The 21102-nt window shown below is 37.9% G+C and overlaps 1 protein-coding gene across 1 annotated transcript; it reads right to left on the bottom strand.

Annotated features, from left to right (window-relative positions):
* Positions 1 to 9375: 9375 nt before the first annotated feature.
* On the bottom strand, positions 9376 to 14889 carry LOC311081154 (sodium-coupled neutral amino acid transporter 3-like). The gene is made up of 5 exons (XM_084111573.1): positions 14800 to 14889; positions 12207 to 12331; positions 11907 to 12050; positions 11219 to 11323; positions 9376 to 10240 (listed from the first exon to the last, which is right to left on the bottom strand). The coding sequence occupies exons 1-5, from the start codon at positions 14882 to 14884 to the stop codon at positions 10136 to 10138; spliced, it is 564 nt and encodes a 187-aa protein (XP_083967699.1). The 5' UTR covers positions 14885 to 14889; the 3' UTR covers positions 9376 to 10135.
* Between the last annotated feature and the right edge of the window lie 6213 nt (positions 14890 to 21102).

Here is a 21102-nt window from a genome sequence, read left to right as displayed (position 1 = left end):
TCAAAGTCAACAGAGTATTTTAGAGTCTCTATGGCACTGATAAGGAAAAACGCGAGCTGGTATCGCCGGCGTTACCGCCGACCCCAGGGGGTTAAACATTTCCACCACCACACAAGGGCCTCATTGGATGCCAAAGTCCTCTTGATCCTTGATAATCATTCCTCCCATCTTTCTATAAGAGTAATAGATCAGGCCTGACGATGTCCATCTATGACATTCCTGGAATTGTTAGGTTGGCCCTCCCATTGGCTGGAACACCAGGCAATGTGCAGAATGGCTTTAGCAGCACTGGAATTTGGCCTTATAACCGTGATAAATTCAAAGACAGTGACTTTGCACCATCTTCTGACAGACCGGCCGCCACCACCAGTTCTTCCAGAGCAAGCTGGGACATCTGCTCCTTTGGAAGTTTCTCCAGTGCACGCTGGGACTTCTGCTTATTCTGCAGTTCCTCCAGTGCAAGCTGGGAGTCCTGCTTCTTCTGCAGTTCCTCCAGTGCAAGCTGGGACTTCTGCTTCTTCTGCAGTTCCTCCAGTGCACGCTGGGACTTCTGCTTCTTCTGCAGTTCCTCCAGTGCATGCTGGGACTTCTGCCTCTACTACAGTTCCTCCAGTGCAAACTGAGTTCTCACCTGAGACTGTTAGACCTCACCCCAGAGCAGGACCACAGAAGATAACGAAAGCAAACGGTAGGAAAAAATGCAAATCAGCCATCTTGACGTCAGGCTTTGGAGAGGGAGAAAGCCATAAGTTAAGAGAAAGCCAACAAAAATTAAGAGAAAACTGACAAAAAACACACTGGAAACAAGCCAACAAACCAAAACCGAGAAGAAAAAGCATACAGAGAAGGACAGTGACTCTGAGAAAGAAGATTTTTGCATTGTCTGTTTGGAGAGCTACTTCAGACCGAGAGAGGTGTGGCTTCAATGTTGGCAGTGCAAGGCATGGGCTTTGTACCATTGTACATCAGTTTCAAATTTACATATTCATGTGATTCAGATTAGTCAATGATATTTTTTAAGACTTTACAGTTCTTCTGTACATGTCCATCCATGCAGGCCTGTGCAATATTTGACTTGTATCCTCCTGAGACCTGAGAGTTTGCCTGGTGTATGCCAAAATCTGATTGTGTTATAATAGTAATGGTAATGGCCAGCAGAGAGCAGTAGAAGACCACTTATTGGCTCACTTTCATTTTAAACTTCTTGATTTTTACCAGTTTTCTGCACTAAAGGAAACCAGTTTTTCCATGTTAACTCAATAATGCATGCTCATACACACACATACACACAGACAAATGTTGTTGTTTTTTCAATGCTATTGCGATCCATCTAAATATTCCCAAGTTTAGCTAACCACATGGTAGAATAAATAATGTTATATAGTCCCAATGTCCTCAAACGAGTGCTTCACATTTACTGATGTCCTAGAGTGCTACTATTACTAAAATATGTCAAATTTTAATCCCCATATGATGATAGAGACAGTATTGTACACAAATACATTTGTTTCATTCATATAATTTGAATAGATTTTTTTACCTGGGTCATTTTTCTTTCGGGAACTGGTGTAGAAGTGTTTTGCTGATATTCCAGCCATTTTCTTCTCACTGACATTGGTGTAATGTTGTGATATCACCACAAGATGGTGTGGGCAGTGTCCCTAAATGTGGCCAACAGGTCTAAGATTTACAAATTTGACTATCATTGTGTCAAGAGGCAAAAATGTAATGTCCTCATATGAGGACGCAGGGTCTCAGGAGGGTATAATAGTGATTCATATGTGATTTCTTATTTTTCTCCCTTTTTCTTTTATGTAAATGCATGTCTGTAAAAATCTTGCCAGTTCATTGCATCCATTGCGGTAAGTAATATTTTTAACTGACTGTCACATTCTCAGTATTTGCATTTACAATAGATATGGAATAGCAATCTACATCAGCATATTTCACAACATATAATATCCCTCTTTTATTAAGCTCTTAAGATGTGAATAACATTTTTGGAATCAAGATTACTCATTTACTTTACCCATTAGGTTTCATATCTCCTCTGCCAAAATATCCACTGCCTCATACCCACCGCCAACTGCCATCAGCACCTTCATTTCAAGGTAATTCACTTATTCACATTCCCCTCATTAATACTCGGATACAAATAAGCAGTGTCTCTCTTGCATGGTTTGTTTTCTTTTTGTTTTTGAGAATGTGATTCACTAACAATAGTTGTTTTTCTTTTCATTTATTAGGGTCATTTGTCATTTATGAGGCTGCTTTGGCTGTCAATGCAAGTAACACACACAACATGTTAATCACACATTAGTCATACAGTGAGGAAAATAAGTATTTGAACACCCTGCTATTTTCCAAGTTCTCCCACTTAGAAATCATGGAGGGGTTTGAAATTGTCATCGTAGGTGCATGTCCACTGTGAGAGACATAATCTAAAAAAAAAAAATCCAGAAATCACAATATATGATTTTTTAACTATTTATTTGTATGATACAGCTGCAAATAAGTATTTGAACACCTGAGAAAATCAATGTTAATATTTGGTACAGTAGCCTTTGTTTGCAATTACAGAGGTCAAACGTTTCCTTTAGTTTTTCACCAGGTTTGCACACACTGCAGGAGGGATTTTGGCCCACTCCTCCACACAGATCTTCTCTAGATCAGTCAGGTTTCTGGGCTGTCGCTGAGAAACACGGAGTTTGAGCTCCCTCCAAAGATTCTCTATTGGGTTTAGGTCTGGAGACTGGCTAGGCCACGCCAGAACCTTGATATGCTTCTTACAGAGCCACTCCTTGGTTATCCTGGCTGTGTGCTTCGGGTCATTGTCATGTTGGAAGACCCAGCCTCGACCCATCTTCAATGCTCTAACTGAGGGAAGGAGGTTGTTCGCCAAAATCTCGCAATACATGGCCCCGGTCATCCTCTCCTTAATACAGTGCAGTCGCCCTGTCCCATGTGCAGAAAAACACCCCCAAAGCATGATGCTACCACCCCCATGCTTCACAGTAGGGATGGTGTTCTTGGGATGGTACTCATCATTCTTCTTCCTCCAAACACGTTTAGTGGAATTATGACCAAAAAGTTCTATTTTGGTCTCATCTGACCACATGACTTTCTCCCATGACTCCTCTGGATCATCCAAATGGTCATTGGCAAACTTAAGACGGGCCTTGACATGTGCTGGTTTAAGCAGGGGAACCTTCCGTGCCATGCATGATTTCAAACCATGACGTCTTAGTGTATTACCAACAGTAACCTTGGAAACGGTGGTCCCAGCTCTTTTCAGGTCATTGACCAGCTCCTCCCGTGTAGTTCTGGACTGATTTCTCACCTTTCTTAGGATCATTGAGACCCCACGAGGTGAGATCTTGCATGGAGCCCCTGACCGAGGGAGATTGACAGTCATGTTTAGCTTCTTCCATTTTCTAATGATTGCTCCAACAGTGGACCTTTTTTCACCAAGCTGCTTGGCAATTTCCCCGTAGCCCTTTCCAGCCTTGTGGAGGTGTACAATTTTGTCTCTAGTGTCTTTGGACAGCTCTTTGGTCTTGGCCATGTTAGTAGTTGGATTCTTACTGATTGTATGGGGTGGACAGGTGTCTTTATGCAGCTAACGACCTCAAACAGGTGCATCTAATTTAGGATAATAAATGGAGTGGAGGTGGACATTTTAAAGGCAGACTAACAGGTCTTTGAGGGTCAGAATGACTAGCTGATAGACAGGTGTTCAAATACTTATTTGCAGCTGTATCATACAAATAAATAGTTAAAAAATCATATATTGTGATTTCTGGATTTTTTTTTTTAGATTATGTCTCTCACAGTGGACATGCACCTACGATGACAATTTCAGACCCCTCCATGATTTACAAGTGGGAGAACTTGCAAAATAGCAGGGTGTTCAAATACTTATTTTCCTCACTGTATCTTTATATTGATTTATGCACAATTATACATGTCTTGTAGGGTCCACATACACATTTCTGTCTTAGTCTTTAATGTAAATAACATTGTGATATTTTACACATGTAGCCATTAGTAGAAATTAGAGTGAAGGTTAAATATAATAAATAATTTGTGTGTGTCTGATTGGTCCAGATGCTACAAGGATCACAGCAGTTATACCCTTCACCAAGGTCTAAACTAAACCAAGGTCCTTGCTTCAGTTTGAATGATTCTTCTAATTGGCTAAGAAATAGATAAACACATTTCCCACACATAGACAGATAAACTGATCTCCATTGATTATGCAGCTGACACTCAGACCCTGAAGTTAGCCACTTTGTGACCTTCACAGGTCGCAGATCTGGGTTTCTGGGCGCCAGCTTGTCCGGAAACAAGTCAATCAATCTCACTAATGCCACTTGTTCCTTAAACTGTAACAAAGAATACTAACAGAGACAGAAACACAGCTTGTTCAGGGTTGGATTTGGTCAGGCTCTAACTTCAAACAGGAGACTCTTCCCAAAACAAACAGATAACATGTTCTTTCTCTCAAGGAGAGGACACTTTAATATAGAACAGTAAAGTAACTAAGACTTTAACTAAGAAATTGTCACTTTGAAAGCAGATGGATGTATTGACAAATATCTAAATGAGTCCAAAATTAATTTCTGGAAGCCGGGCTAAATGAGCAAGCACTTTTACTGGATTCCTGGCATGGGCCGGACCCTTCAGTCACCTCTCAGATATTTAATACAGACATTAAAAGAATACATGAAAAGAACATTTTTGGTAATCACACTCATATAATGTAGGAGGTAAAATATTGATCATTAATTAATAACTTGATTGTAAACCATATATGTAAATCACTCATCATCACTTAACAGTTATACTGAAGAGACAAGGGATTCCAGAATTTCCCTCTACCAGTAATTGTTAATGTGCATTTAAACCCATTTTTGAATGCTGATGTGGAGGTCTATTTCCTGCACACACATCGAAATCAGTTGTGCTTGCTTCCATTGTCCTCTTACGACTGCTGTAAATTATTATTTCTTATTGAGCAGTTTTTTTGAGACAGTTCACAATTTTAGATCAGTTTTAAGATCTTCTTCAGTGAACTTTAAGACACCATCGAAATGAAATGCCAGGCAAACATGATCCCATACATAATAATATAATTTTTGCGTAGGTTCAATCTCTGTTATTTTGTCCTCTTCATTCAGTTTCAATTTAAATACAATGGCATCACTAATGGCTTGTGCTTTCCAGACAATTAGATTTTCTTGTGCTTTCCAGACAATTTGATTTTCCTCATAATCTTCATTTTTAATCCTTGGGAATTTCTCGAACCTCTCATTGTGCTCGAGGCTGTGAACAAGAACAACATACATGATCTCCTGCTTGTAAAACATTGTCTTATATTCCCTGAGAACTGGGTCTCCTTGGTCTCCACACACCTGCTCTGTATATGTTTTCATCAGTTCATTCAGAGGAAAAGAGAATCGAAAGTTTCCATAGCGTGATTCTTTAATGTGGAATACAGGTGATGTGGTGAATTTGTTGAGGAACTCATCCTGTTTTTCCTTTTGTTTTTCAGATCTGTCTGGGAACACCTTCTCCAGATAACGCTGCTCAGCTGCTTCTATACTCCTTTCATCAATCTTCAGGCTCCACCACGACAACTTCTCATCATCATTACCATAAGCCTTGAATCCCTCTGACTCACAGATTTGGTCAAAACCATTCTCGTCTGTGACATGAGTCACTTCTGAGATGTGAAATTCAACGAGGTTTGGGTATTCCAGGATGTTTCCAGTCAGATAACGGAGAATTTTAAGATCATAATTTCTAAAGTCACGCCGTATTTGTTGTACATTAGTAGTCAACCTGAAGTGCATTTCTCAGATCGTTTATGCTAATGTGTCCGTCATGGCTGACCTCAGAACAGTTGCGATTATTTATTCTCCCGTGGAATTCATACTGGAAAGAAAAAAAATCATATCTTAACTTTATCTGCTTTTAATACTTGCCCAAAATAACAAATTTCACAGCAGTTTATACTTATTTTGTTCTTTATGAAGCTAAATTTGATCTCTACATGCCTTCTGCCCTGTGAATCTTTTTTTATTCTTTTTTTATTTATTGCCTTGTAGCCTTTTAGTATAATTCTAAAAAAAGTCTTCTTTTTACTCTATATAACTTTTTCACTCTACTAAATCATAAAAATACCATAATATTTTTGCAGATATTTAGGAAACATGCTGAGTTCACATACTCATTTCTCTTGTTGTAAAGTTTTCTTTCATCGAAGCAGAGACCAGGAGACCGTTGGGATCGCGTTCAACGGAAGTTATTCTTTATTGAGAACTCCGCTGTACGTTGCTGTAGTACTTCCAACATTATCTGACTGAGGGAACTTTACATGGTATCTTATAGGCAATTCAGTGGGCTGTCCTTAAAGGTGCTGAACTTACACACAGCCTTAGAGATGACTACTGAATCTAATCATCTAAAGACAATAGAGGTAATTACCCCCAACTGAGATAATGGTACCCCCCAAATTGTATGAACAACACATGGTCACGAGAACCAAGACTAGGTAAACATTCACACATAGTTCAACTCTTAGTAGAAAGATCAAAGACTAACAAAACCCCTTCGAAGGAAACTGTTAAATCTAATCAGTAAATGGATGTGTAGCACTAAGAATGTAAAACGGGACAGAACGGGACAGATATCAGTGATATCAATCCCCTTTAAATTTCGAACTGTTAAAGTTATTGTTAGTTACTTGTATTACTTTATTGCATTGTGTTCAATTTGGTGAAACTCGGAGTCGTCAGCAGGGGGCACCCGGGAGTTGCACGGCGCATGTGTGGCTGACTAGCTAGCAGCATAGAAGTAGTATTCAGCACAAGATGAAGCGTGCAAGTGCAGAGAAATGTGCTCCTTGTTTGAACAGTGTTTTTATGTGTTTTATACAGGTAAGCTGACAATAATCTTTATACTAGTAAATGCATAACAGTATTGTATTCTTATAGAGCTGTAGTTCGTGCCTGAGACGTTAAGAAAAGTTGAGTTTTGACTGTGATTACGAGTGTCGTGCGTGAAATGGCGGACGATAGTATGGAAGTTTTTTCCTAACATAATTAAAATTAAAATTAAAATGCTTAAAAAGATCAAGTAATAAATCAAAGTCTCAAAACAACTGTTCAAATGATAAATCAAATGGTCAAAATATTAAATAATAAGTCAAACTCTCAAAATGGCTGCACAAATGATAAATCAAATGCTCAAATGCAATTTCATTTCCTCATTCGGATTTGATTTTTAATTTTCATTATCAACCCAGTATAAACCTGTCATAATTAAATCTAAGTCAATGCTCAAATCATAAATCAAATGCTCAAATCATAAATCAAATGCTCAAACGCACATCGCAAATGATAAATCAAATGCTCAAACGGAAGCCGGAAATTATAAATCAAGTGCAAGTGAGGAATGTCAATCAAGTAGCGTGGGCAGAGCTTTGAGACAGAACGGCCGGGGTACCTCAGCCGCTATCTGTGTACGTTACTGTGTTTACCTCATCGACGACATCGATTATTTTTTTTTTTGTATATAAAATGGACAAAAGTTTAATAACTAAACTTTTAAGGGATGCAGCAGAGACCCTGGAGCAGAGCTCATTATTGACAACAGGTGAAGCAGTCGATTCTGTTCCCTTCCGGAATTCCTGTTCCCTTTAGGCAATCATTCATACTACAAGTCATGCATAGTTGCCGAGTTACCATCATAGTATAAGAAAGGTTACCATACGTACCATCAGAACTGAATACGAGCATGAAGCACAACTGTATGTACGGGAAGCCAAAAGGTTTAAAAAGTATTGTATTTTTTCCGAAACTTGAAAGTGTTTTTAATTTTTATTCGAAGCGAGTTTTCCCATCTGTCAATTCAATCCAGCTTATTTCTTTTCAAATTTAAAACGTATTACCGATTTCAGTGCAATGTTTATTAAGGTTTAAAGAGGTTCTGAAGGCCCAATGAAAGAAATAGGCTCATTTAAACTGAAATTGCAGGATAGGTTATTTTTGATGTTCTAGTTGCTGGCAAGTAAATTATAAGAAAGCTATAGTCCATGGACAAGTATGGGCTTTTTGGTTGTATCAAGTCTTGTTATATCACTATACCTTACTCCTGTATGTGGAATTATTATCTCCACCGTTTAGAATAATTATAATTTAGAATAGACTTTTTTTTTTTTATGCCAAATGGGTATGTGCCTTGAGTTTTATAGCTCATGTTTTCTTCATACATTTTTGGATCCATTATTGGAGAATGTGACGGCAAAAATAGAAATTCAGGTGGCAATGTTGTGTGGTCAAGGGGGAACGTTCTAAAATAACAGTCGCCCTGAAAAAACTCACTATGGGGAGTCAGTTAGAATATTAAAATTAAGCGTGAAAGGGTTCATATATGCATAATAAATGACGCTGGCTTATCTTTTTTACTAAGCAAGTTATCAGTGTGTATTGTTCATTGATGGTATAAAGTTAAGCCCCCTTAACAATTTCACATGCCCCCCTCAGTCATTTCATCATGCAGCCGGGCCTGCAGTAAGTGCTTGATTTATAGTATTTTAGGATGACGAGTTTCAATTACAAAGATTAAAATATTCATGATGTACCATGTTAAACATCCACACATTACTTGTTTTTTTTTTTCCTTCAAACAATTTACAGTTAGTAGTACATATGCTTTGTTCATATATCTGTCTACAAAATATATTATTAATCTATGATTATGTCATAAGTCGTAACTGGGTCACTAGGTCAAGAGATTGAGCGGAAGTTGTGCTTCAAATGAAAGTGCTACAGTTTAAGGTTTCAATAATCGCCAAATGACCCTTTGATCGGGAACCGATCTCCAAAATCATCTGTCTGGTTCGGTTAATAGCATAACTAGAAGCAACATTTTAATACGATCAGCTTTCCACTGAGCAACATTTACCCACATTTACGCCATTTGCCCTGGAACTAAAACGTTTATGTGCACAATATTTGTTTCTCCAATCAAGGAGAAGACCCTGTGAATGATTTTTTTTTCTTTTTCTTTTTTGGATTTCTCTGCTTATAAATCCAGAGTCTTTCAAAATCAGTCTGTCAGTAGGACTCATGAGACCATTACAAACTGACCCTACGATTAACTGTGCTTTCCAATCTGTGCTTTCCCACTGCAACCAGCAGTATTTATTCAAATATTCAAAATGTGCCTTTCACCATAATTATTTAGATCTGAATCTTTTAAAGATGGCATTTAAGCTGAACAGTTAAATATTGTAAAGGGATGTGATAGATATCCTTGAGAGGACCAGATGAATTGGAATACTCTTCTATTTTCTATATCATATATGCTCATATACCTGCTAATAGATTTATCTCTAAATATTGTAGAAAGGATAAACATTATAAATCCATATAAAAATGTGACATGTACATCTGTTCTATACGTACAATTTGCATAAATTTGAAATTGTGTAATAGACTGCAGCCAAATCAAGTCTGGATTCTAGACGAGGTCGTGTGTTGCCCCTCAACAGCCTTCGGTGTCAGATATCGCACAGCTATTGCACAGAGTATTGCTATATCTAAAATGAGATATGATCAAATAAACAATTTAATAACACCAATCCTCCCATCAGAACTGAGCACTTACTGTGATTCTAATCTCTTGTGAATGTGGCCGAGAGGTAAAGGTGAAAGGTCATGACATTGAGGGATGGATGGGAGGTTGGACCAGCTGATGAGTCTGTTTGGTTAGAATGCAAAATCCCTTTTGTTTGCAAACCCTGCATACTGCATGTGCTGTTACTATGGCACATACTGACTATTACGGGCTTTTGATTTTCTAGTTCTGGTCATCTTCTCCCCACATATCAAGCTTTAAAATTAATATTCCCATGCCCTTTCATGACTTTAAATGGAATTAATGCCGGCCTGAGATGGGTCAACACCCCATTTACAGCACATGCAGGGTCACAAGGCCAAATAATGCATTGATTGAAATCTAGGAATCTAGTGATGATCACTGACTGATCTAGTGAGAGATTCTGCATCCTCCCCAACTACTGACCCAAAAATAAAATGAAAAAGCATAAACCATTAGAGGACGAGGTCTAATGACCACTGTTTCCTTTGCTGTTCCCTGACGTCCAATCAATGATGATGAAGCTCAGGCTCATTATCATAAATAAGACTCCTAAAATGGCGAAGCAAGCAGCCTATAAAAAAAGAAGAGAGGCAAGATTATTAACACTATGATGTAATCGAAATATGCAAATGAAAAATTTGATTGGGTGCATATTCTGAAGAAATGTCTAAACAAATTAGACATAAATAAAATTTAAAAAAAATTAGCATACAAAAAAAAAGCTAATTTTTAGAACATTAAGATTTTCTTTTGTATTGTGCCACTTTCATGTTTGTGATTTTAAAATGAAACACATTGGCCCCGTACACACTGCGGCTAAATTCAGTAGTCATTCACCTTTTAGGGCTTAATCCTGTTCTGTACAGACACAGTTCAATCATTTACAGGAGTGACAATTGCATTCTACAACCGAATTTACTCCTGAAAATGCAGGTAGTGACAACCGCATTTACAAAAATTCTTCTTTACGGACCCGAACTGAACAAAGTTGTTGATGTATTTAAAGGTTTTTCACAAATGTTTCTTTCTTCTTTATGTGCGGAGCAAGAAATCACAGGGACGAGCATTGACTCATTTGTGTTTCAATAAATACAAAATGTGCATACTTTCACTGCAAATTTCAACGCAATTTTAAATAAAACAAAAAAACACAACAATGAGAATTGAGGGGGGAAATGTGCTTGATTGTCATGAAAAACAATCTCACAATGCAAAAAAAAAAAAAAAATGTATAATTCTTAATGGCCCTAAAAAAGGCTGGACATAAAATAACCTGGACATTTCTTAGAATTTCTCCAGGAACTTCTCCAGCTTCCTGCGGTTTGCTGTAACTTGAGGTGAACTAGTTTATTAGTTTTCAATAGTTTGGGTCACACCAAAGATTTACCCGAGGGATTTACAAAGCACTTAGAATGATTAGTTTTCAGAGAATCTCAGCCTAAAAGTGTGAAAGGTTTCAAAGCATCAACATTCCTAAGAGAGGCAAGAAACCAGATCCCACTATGGATGATGGGATGAAACCGAATACAGTATGTCTGCAAGTACTTACAAGGATTTTCGGCGGTGAGCGCATGGGTTCATCTTCCTCGGGAACAATGCGGATGTAAAACACAGCAGGAAATATAAAGATGAGGCACGGCGTGGACGTGGCACCCGTGGAACAAATAAACACATGTAGACACTTACTTACTAAATGTAAACCTAAACCTTCACTAACATGATTCATCCCTCAGGAATAAGTCATAACTGTGTCTGAAAATCTTTAGTTAAAGCAGTTCAAATTACATAAGTCTCAGTCATTTAAGGAGATTTCTCAGGTTATAGGGTGGTCGGGCCCTTACAGAACAATAGTGTCCATTTTTCTCTGAGGTAGGTAAAACTCACATGAAGTGGAGAAACAATTGGTGTTAACGAGTTAAGTATGAGATCAGGAGAAACTATCATGTACTGTAATAAAGGGAAAGCATAATGGGACTTTGTTGATAATTATATACACATTCCAAAGGCGATTAATAATGCTGGTGGGGATTTATGCACGACTGGCACTGTGCGTACAGTATTATAGTCTGAAACTTTAATGCAGATGCTGATAAAAGCGAATGTGAGGTCCTTGAGGTTGCCATGGAACAGTACGCTGCTCTCACGCTCTTTTCACACTAATGGATCTTCAAAAGAACGAAAGAAAGAATCCATCGAGAATCCAACATCACTCAAGAGCCGAGAGCACCAAACCTACCGATGATCCCGAAGATGCCCAGGATGTTTGGGGCGAAGATGACCAGTAAGTTGATGAGGGTGAGGAGGCAGAGAGCTATGGCAATGTGACGTGGCCACCAGAAGGTTTTATTTGTGAAGAACAGCTGCTGAATTGCTCTCCTTACCTGAGAAAAGACATGAAATAACAAAGCATTGAAAACAGACACTGAAATCCAATCCTGACTCCTCAACAAAGCTGTAACTGGATAAGATGAAGTTTATTTTTAAGTTTAAGTTTATAAGTGGTAAAGTTTGTGTGTGTGTAAGTGTGTAATACTCACAGGAAACAGCACGATGGGTACAGTGAGTGTGACTGCAGTCAACGCAGCTAGACGAACGCACAGGATGAGTGTGTCATACGGGTCAATTCGACTGTAGGTGTGCAACAGCTCGGCTTCCACCTTATCTACACACAAATAAAATCATTTGTATTTAAATGTAAAATTAAAAAAGGTTTATTCAACAATAATTCAAATTATGTTGCGTTCCTCACTGCTTTAGATCAGTAGTTCTCAAAATGTTTCAGGTGGCGGACCATTTCAAAAGTGAAACAAACTTTGTGGACTACAAACTAAAAAACTTCAAAATGAAAATTCTGTCATCATTTACTCACCCTCCAGTTGTTTCAATTTCAAATTTGCATTTCTTTCTTCTGATGAACACAAAGGAAGATATGAAGAATGTCGGTAACCAGACAGTTGTTTAAGTACTATGGCCATTGAGGCCCATCAGCTATCTGGTTACCGACATTCTTCAAAATATCTTCCTTTGTGTTCATCAGAAGAAAAAAATTCATACAGGTTTGAAACAACTGGAGGGTGAGTAAATGATGACAGAATTTTCATTTTGAACTATTCCTTTAATAAATACTGAGATTAAATAGACTGCTACTTTTAGGTATTGAACCTAAATGAGCCAAATATTTGCTAGCTAAGAAGTTTTGAATGAATTGAATCACTTACTGAATTGAAAAACAGAAACATTTAATCACAAATGAATGTTAATACAAAGAGTTAATTCATTATTTGTTGAGTAATTAGTTGATTCATTCAATCTAGGGATTTTTGCCATCTAAAATTATTTTATATATTTTCAGTATGTCAGAAAGTTTGGGGGGTTTTTGACAGAAATGAATACTTACATTTATATAATAATACTATATTCAGCAAGGATACATTCAATTGATCAAAAAACTTTGAGATTGTACAAATATTTTTTTTTAATAAATGCTGCGGAAAATGTATTACGGTTTCCACAAAAATATTGAAATGTTTAGGCAGCAATCATGTGACACTGAAGACTGGGGTAATGATGCTGAAAATTCAGCTTTATCATCACAGGAATACATTAGATTATAAAATATATTAAAATAGTTATTTTAAATTGTAATATATTACACAATATTACAATTTTACTGTATTTTTGATTGAAAAAAATGCAGCCTTGGTGAGCAAGAGACATTTTCCGAAAACATTTAAAAACGAATCATAACAACCCTACATTTTTTAATGGTTTTGTATATCATTTTTTTAATCACTAAATCAACTCTCAGACCTACTGACAGTTTGAGAACCACTGCATTACTCTTTCCCAGCTCACACTGGTAATAGTTTTCATTTTTCATCACTAGATGGAGTGCTAACACTTTTTACAACATGACCGTGCATCTAACACAGATTTATTGAATCAGATGATTAGATCTGTGACATCAGCACATGCACATGCTGATCCTTTAGCTGAGCAGGTCTCAATCTTCTTGTACTTCAAAAGCTCTGGAACATGAGGGTGAATATTTTGTGCCTAAAATAAGAAAACACACTCTTCCTCATTCCCACTGCAGTCACACTGATCTCACCCAGACTCTGACATCTCAACTTGAATGACCACTCAGCACATCAATCTTGACAGGTCTTAATGAAACGAAAAAAAAACCTCCTCCACTCTCTCCATCTCATCTCAGTCACACTGTTGTCTCCTGATGTGTAAAAAGGTAGGGAGCTGTCCTGGATGACCAAATGACCTTTAATAATTGCGGCAACTACCCATCCCTGCTGCTTCATGCTCTGTAACATATGACAATTTTGCCTTGCTCTTCACCTCTACCCCTAGATGTTTGATTCATTCTGTATTAGCCATCCTAGCACATCACAACTCTGAATGTTATCTACAATACAGTCGACAGCGGCTTCTGTTATCTAACGTTTGGAAACAGATTATTGGCACAATATCTGCATTTCTATTGTTATTCTTAGAGGACGTTCACATAGGACATGTTTTTACATCCATCTGCAGCGTTTTTTACATTTTTGGTTTGTGTACACATGCCTCTGACTATTTTTAAACAATACTCTGTCTGGTAATAAATAGTCCAATACATTCTGTTCCCTTCATTTCTACTACATCTAACTCTGTCAACAGAATAAAGGCCCTTCACACCAAGAACGATAACTATATTAGCGTCCACACCAACGGACGATACTGTCCTGTTTATTATAAGAGCGCTGTCTGTCGCTTTAAATGCTCAAGCTCTTTAAAGCAGGAAAGATTCTGAATGGCTGTCAATGTTTTTATCGTTCATCAGCTAGAACAAAAAAGATGTAATCGTTATAGTTGTGGTGTGGACTCTGCTGTTCTTTTATATTTATAATGATTTTTAGAACTATATAATTATCATTATCATTAATAGTTATTGTCCTTGGTGTGAACGGGCCTAAACTCTGTATAACACTCACTGATGCTATAGCTTGTCCCCAATTCCCACTAGAATATGATTAATATTTTTATTGTCACTTTGTCATTGCGGTACACATTTTCACTCTTTAGTACTCAGTTTCTACTATCTTGAGTAAAGGAAATGATGGTAATAGGCCTCACCGATGAAGGTCAGATATCCAAACAGAGCAGCCAGGAGGTACATGATGTACATGACCGCAGTGGAGATGTTGGAGACGTGTTGCATCTTTGTCTTTGTGGGGCTGAAATCAGACAAATATTAAGCACATTACAAATTAAAAATATCAGTTCATAAAGTTTATACAGTCAACACACACTACAGACACATTTCAGTCTCCTCAAAAAATCTCTGAAGTGGTCATAACGCATAAATATTCATACTAATGGTCTGTTTCTACCACTCTGATGTCTATTTATAATAGAATGTTGAACAAGTACGTACTTGTATGTACTTAAAGGAATACTGTGGCATAATGTTGATTACATTGCATAATGGAAATAATTTCTTGATTTCTAGTAAAGTCAGTATTTTAATGTTTACAGATTGGCCCTTTTCACTAAGTGCCTCACTGTAATCCAGATTTTTGCTTTTTTATAAGAAAATGATGGAAAAAAGTATGCCACTAGTGTTGTCGCTTAGACTTAACTTGTACTGAACCCATAATATTCCTGTAATGTCTGTTTAAATATGCTAATTCCAGACTGGTAAACCACAGCTCTCCGAAAAGAGAAGAAGATGGGTAGTGGTGCACAGCGCAAATTAAATTAAAAACACAGACCAGACCACGTCACGTCACCATGGATACAACAGCAGCAACCATAAAACTCAAAGTCCACACTTTAAAGCCCATTAAACACTGTAGAGCATTTCAGAGAGCTAATTGTAGCTGTGATTAAGTCAGACTTGGACAGAGCTCAGGCCTGGATTCATTAAAAATGCTGGTCCTGTGCACACAGAGAAAGACTGAACTTAACACTCCTGACTACAGACTTTTACACGTAACACTCTGACAGTAAAGGACGTGTGGGAAAACTGCACACGGCGATGTGCGAGTTGACACTTATGTACGTGCAGGAGATGCATTAATGCTCGAGACATGAATAATAAAGGACCATAGGCCACAGACTGGAATAAATATGGACTTGTTTGGTTAACGTCTTACAAAGCCTGTGCTGAGCAAAGACTACATTCACAGAATTTTCATATGGGTTTCATTTTTCCTGCAATTAGAGAGCAAAAGAGAGGTAGTAAAATGCCAGTTCTTTCCATATCTTCCCAATTTAGCAAACCACTCAGCAATAATCTTTAAAACCACAGCCCGTCAAAGGTTCCAAACTTCCTGTGCTTTAGAAATGTGAATATATTATCATGACATACCACATAATATCATATATTATCATAAGCTGAAAATCCAGACTGATGCGTATATAAGCCCACATATATACAAGTCAAGCAACGGATTATTGGGAACTACAGTGTGTGTCCATTTGATTTCGCTTAAAGTCTTATGTCACATGACCAGGGCTGCCAACTCTCACGCATTGAGCGTGAGACTCACGCAATTGACACTTTTCACACGCTCTCACGCCACACATCCATTTTCTCACGCACAGAAAAATTGTGGAGCAAAGAGGTACTTTTAATATTAAACAAATTCTCAGCTCTTAGATTCCGTCAATTTTATTACGAAATTCAGACAAAAATACGTTTGGCGCTTGTAAATGTGACGTGACAGATCGCTGAGCGCCTCAGTTCAAGTGCACGTGAACCGATCACCTGTTACTTTTTTATTTAAAGATGCAGTAGGCCTACAACTTACCGAAAGTATACATAATATCGACCAATTAGTGTTTTTCAACCACGGAAAGAGGTCAATATAACAGCAGGAGAACAATTATGTCACATAACGTTACATTTACCTCAGGAAAGCCATTTAACGACCATAGCATGTTAATTGAATAGAATAAATAGCTAGAGAGGAGATTTTGCTGAGCACTATATTACATATTTATTATATTTTTACTTATGTCATTAAATAATTGTTATTATAACAAAAACTGAGTTGCTGGGCGCCGCGGACAGACGCCGCCGGTGTGTGTACTCTCATTGAGAATAATGTGTTCGAATTTAAAAGACGTGGCGTGGCGCGGCGCGGCGCTGAGCTGCGCGACCGGTGTGCGACCCCCTTTATAGATCATACCGATGACGATGAAGAGTTATAAAGACAAATGTAGAATTTATTGAAAATGGTGAGTGCATTCATGGTACAGCAACAAACATTGTTATATGCATCTAAAATTATTTGAAGAGCTCAAACATGTTTCAGCATCCTCTTCAAACTTGAAAGAACTCTTGAAGTTCTTGACGGGATGGGAGATTCCTTTATAATAACTTCGAGTGTAGGTTACTATAGATCATCTACATGTTTTGAAAAGCTTATGCTACCAGCAAACTACACATGCTACTCAACACATGCTAACCTGTATTGCATCTAATGACGCAGGCTTCTTATAATATAATGCTACTTTTACTTTCAACCCATTAACCTCAATCAAGTTAGATTTTTGGCCCATAATTGTAAAAAGTTTGGGCTCCTCTGATCTACAGCACATACATAAATATAAATGACTCGGCTCATGTATCCATACAAGACCATTGGTTTAAAAAGCAAGTAAGTTTTTATCAAAAATAAAAAATATCCATTCTAATCAGTGTTCTCTTCAATACATTGGTGCGGAGAGAGGGGGAAGTAGTAAGCAGAAGGTGAATGACTGGAGAGGATACTTGCCGTTTCCCTCCTTATAAATTCCCCAGTTACATAAAAAGAGCTCAGCTGCAACATGAGAAACCAGAAGCTGACTGGGAAACATACAAAGTGCACTCAGTCTACATTTAGAAAATGTTTTATGCATGTGATCCAATCATGTCTATTTATATTCTCCCGGTGTTCCCTATTGGTCATACTCGCATATACATCAGTACAACATTCCTCAGTGCACAATAAGGTTTCACTGGTAATATACTCAACTTGAAGTGCTGGAGGCCACTGTTATAATTGACTGATGTTGACATATTGACTGATGTTTGAAGTTTTTACATTATTTTATGCTTTTACGCCAAAACGCAAAGCTTGACATTAACGTTTGTAGATGTTTTGAAGGGGCAAGTGAAATAATTTTTTTTTTAAATATCCTGGCTCTTCCCAGCTTTATAATGGGAATGAATGGTAACTTTGTTTTTGAAGCCCCCAAAAAAGCACATCCATTCATCATAAAAGTAATCTGTATTTCTCCAGGGGGTTAATAAAGGCCTTGTGAAGAGAAGCAATGAGTTTTTGTGAGAAAAAAAAATCATATTTATAACTTTATAAAACTATAATCACTGGCTTCTGGTAACGTACATCCGCGCGTTCACGAGAGAGTCAAGTTCTGGTATATGCGTATCATAAGCTCTGGTGAGAAGTGACGGATACAGAAGTGCAGAGGATAGAGCAAAACAAAACGCCGGTGTAAGATAATTTAGTAATTTTAGTGATTCTAACAGGTCAATTTAGCTCAAAGGAATTATTAGTTAATTTATAGGGAATTCAAAAGAATCACTTATTACAACCGAGCAAATGACTCGTTCGCGGTTCATTTGAACTATCAGCTCTGCAATATATAAATATACAAACTATAGTGAAACACTATAGTTAGCAAGGTAACTTAGATCAGCAGTTTAAGACATTAAATTCGTAAGCACATAACACAAGTAACACTTCTCTTTAAAAATACAAACAAGACTTTATTGATTATTCTAATACATAAAACTAATATCTAACACAAACACACACACACACATTCATACGAGTTGCAGAAAGAAAGAGAGTGAGGAAAGAATGAGTTTCAAGAGTGAGATGATGAAATCTCAAGATTCTATGCACTTATAAGACATGACTGGAACGAACCATCAATCATTAATTTAACCCTTCTATCGTTATTAAATTTATATCAATACACCAGTTCAGCTTAAGAGTCTGGAGGCTACTTGCGTATTTGCGTTCCTTTTGGGGTTCCCTTTTTGTTGGCGTAAAAGGGGTTTCCCGAGTTCGCTCGTTGGGTGTCCTCTGCTGGGATGGATGTCTGGGGCGGCCAATCACGTGGTGTGCTGGCGGATGGATGGAAAGTCTTTGTTGAAGCTGGCTTTGCAGAAGAAACGTGGACCGAAATCTTGCCGCAAAACTTAACTTAGAACCGAGACTCACAACGGAAAAGAAAGGAAACTAAGAAAAGAAAGGAAATTGAGACGAGAGTAGATGATGGCTTGAATGAAGCTGTTGAACCCGTTCTTCTGATCTTGATTTGGGTTCTTTTATCTCTGCGCGTCTACATGGTTACTAGTCTGTCTAGTCACTCCGTCATGGCTTCTCCATGATGGTTTTCGAATCTACTTTTTCATTTTCTCTTCTCCTCCTGTAGACTAAAAAAAACTTGTTCAGGTCTAAGATTTTAAACTCAAAATGTTTGTCCAACCTCCTGGAAGAGATCTGACCAATTAGACACTGGCTTTATTTAGGAGGTGGCTCTACTCGCTTCTTATCGTAAATCATGCGTTATCTGTGATCTCCTTGCTCTCCAACACTCTAGCAGAAAGTACAGAGGCCACAGTTTAGACATTATTACTATTATAAGAATACGAAACATTTTACACAGATTTCAATCAAGCCATCTTTTGAATTAAGAACATACGATCATACTGATAGGAGACACAACACACTTTCATTCAAACATCTAATAGTTATAACAATTACATGAATTATATAGGGTCTAAGCATATTAGACACACACATATATTGTAGAAACAACATAGAATTATGTAGTTGCATGATGTTTGATTATAAGTCCATCGAAAATTGTTCTGGGATGATTTTATGTATTGTTATAGGTAAAATCTCAGTTCTTGTGGTTTGAAGAGATTTTACACCCTGGATCATTCAGAGGTCCTTAAGAAGAAGATGGTCTGTTTTGTATCTCTGTCGTGGGCTCGAGCAGCTTCTGCTGTTATCTTGATCGAGCACCAAGCTGTGCCATCTCTGAACCAATCAGACTTTCCAACACTATCAAACGCTGACAACGTTCTTCCTTTAGTTGGGCTCATCTCTTTGAAGCATGCATAGCCATAAAGTTCTTAGCTGGGGGTTTTCGTTGGTTAGTGGAGACTGACTGGAGCCTGATTTTATGGCCCTGGACTGGTGATTTTGGCTCTGGAATGTTGAGTCTTGTGTGGAATTATGTTTGAACAAATCACCTGGAAGATTAATTTGTGTTTGTTTCGCACTCAATCCTACACCGGTCACGAATTAGAAGTCAACAATGACTTTTAAAAGAAAAATGTTGGAGGATTTAAGAGGAGATTTGTTTGAACAGGAGTACACCGACCAGGAACTCCGGGAGATGCAGCAGGAGTGGCACAAACTACAGAATCTGGTAGACGGAGAGTACAGGAGACATGATGGAGCTCATGCAGGACATGACAGGCAACGCCAACAGAGGCTGAGAGTGTTTGCTGTCATGAATGGACGATTGGAAGAGTTTGATACTGGCTGTGAAACGACGTGTAAGAGAAGATGTAGGCTTTCTGCCTTTGTAAAGCCCAAGTGTACTAGAAGTAATATTCAGTTTACCTCGTATAAACTGGAGGCGTCAACCAAGGCCTGAAGGACCTGTGGCACACTATCTGTGGAGACTGAATATATGTAATTTTTTTTACAGGATAGCTTGAAGTTTCCCACTCTATGCTACTGTAGTACTGTCAGAAGAACCACTACTCTTCCATGTTAGCTCACACTCAGCTGGCAATACTAGACCATAACGAAAATGTGCATCGTAAACAGACCACGACCACTTCTGGTAAGTGAACAACAATACCACAATACAGAACTCCAAAATATTAAATATGAACATAAATGCATATTGGTGTTAGTAATGAAGTATTAGATTGTATTGTAATATATTTTACAGTAATGTGATTTGTGTATGTTTTTTTTTCTAAGCGTAATTCAGTACAATGTTGTGTTTCCCAAGCACTACAAAGAGTGGGTAGCCAGAAAACTGTTCAAACCCATGACACAAACATTTAGAGATGATCTGGTTTGGAAAGTTCTGGAATGCTATAAGGACCCAAAATTATTTCTCAGTCTACCTGCAAATATTGCCAAACCCCCCAGATGTAACATAATCTGCTTTCCTCCAGTCTTCAGTCTTTCGTTTGGTCAGAGTTTGTGCCTCAGACAACAATTATTTTTCAAATGCAATATTTAAAAAATATAGCTGCGAGCAGCGATTGCGGGCCCAAGCCGGTGGCACCGCCACCCTGGTGCCTTTAGTTACACTAAAGCCACCGGGGTGGCGGTGTCACCGGCTTGGGCCCTCCATCGCTGCTCGCAGCTATATTTATATATATAT

This window comes from Abramis brama, assembly GCF_963993115.1.
Source record: "Abramis brama genome assembly, chromosome: 4".
NCBI lineage: Eukaryota > Metazoa > Chordata > Actinopteri > Cypriniformes > Leuciscidae > Abramis > Abramis brama.
The sequence above is the reverse complement of the archived record's forward strand: the minus strand, read 5'-3'. Positions and strand labels throughout refer to the sequence as shown.

Coding starts and splice junctions, on each gene's coding strand:
- LOC311081154 (XM_084111573.1), bottom strand. CDS start 14,884: ATGCAACACGTCTCCAACATCTCCACTGCGGTCATGTACATCATGTAC. Junction 12,332..14,799: donor TGGATATCTGACCTTCATCG/GTGAGGCCTATT, acceptor ATTTGTGTGTAG/ATAAGGTGGAAGCCGAGCTG. Junction 10,241..11,218: donor GCTCACCGCCGAAAATCCTT/GTAAGTACTTGC, acceptor CTTTTTTTATAG/GCTGCTTGCTTCGCCATTTT.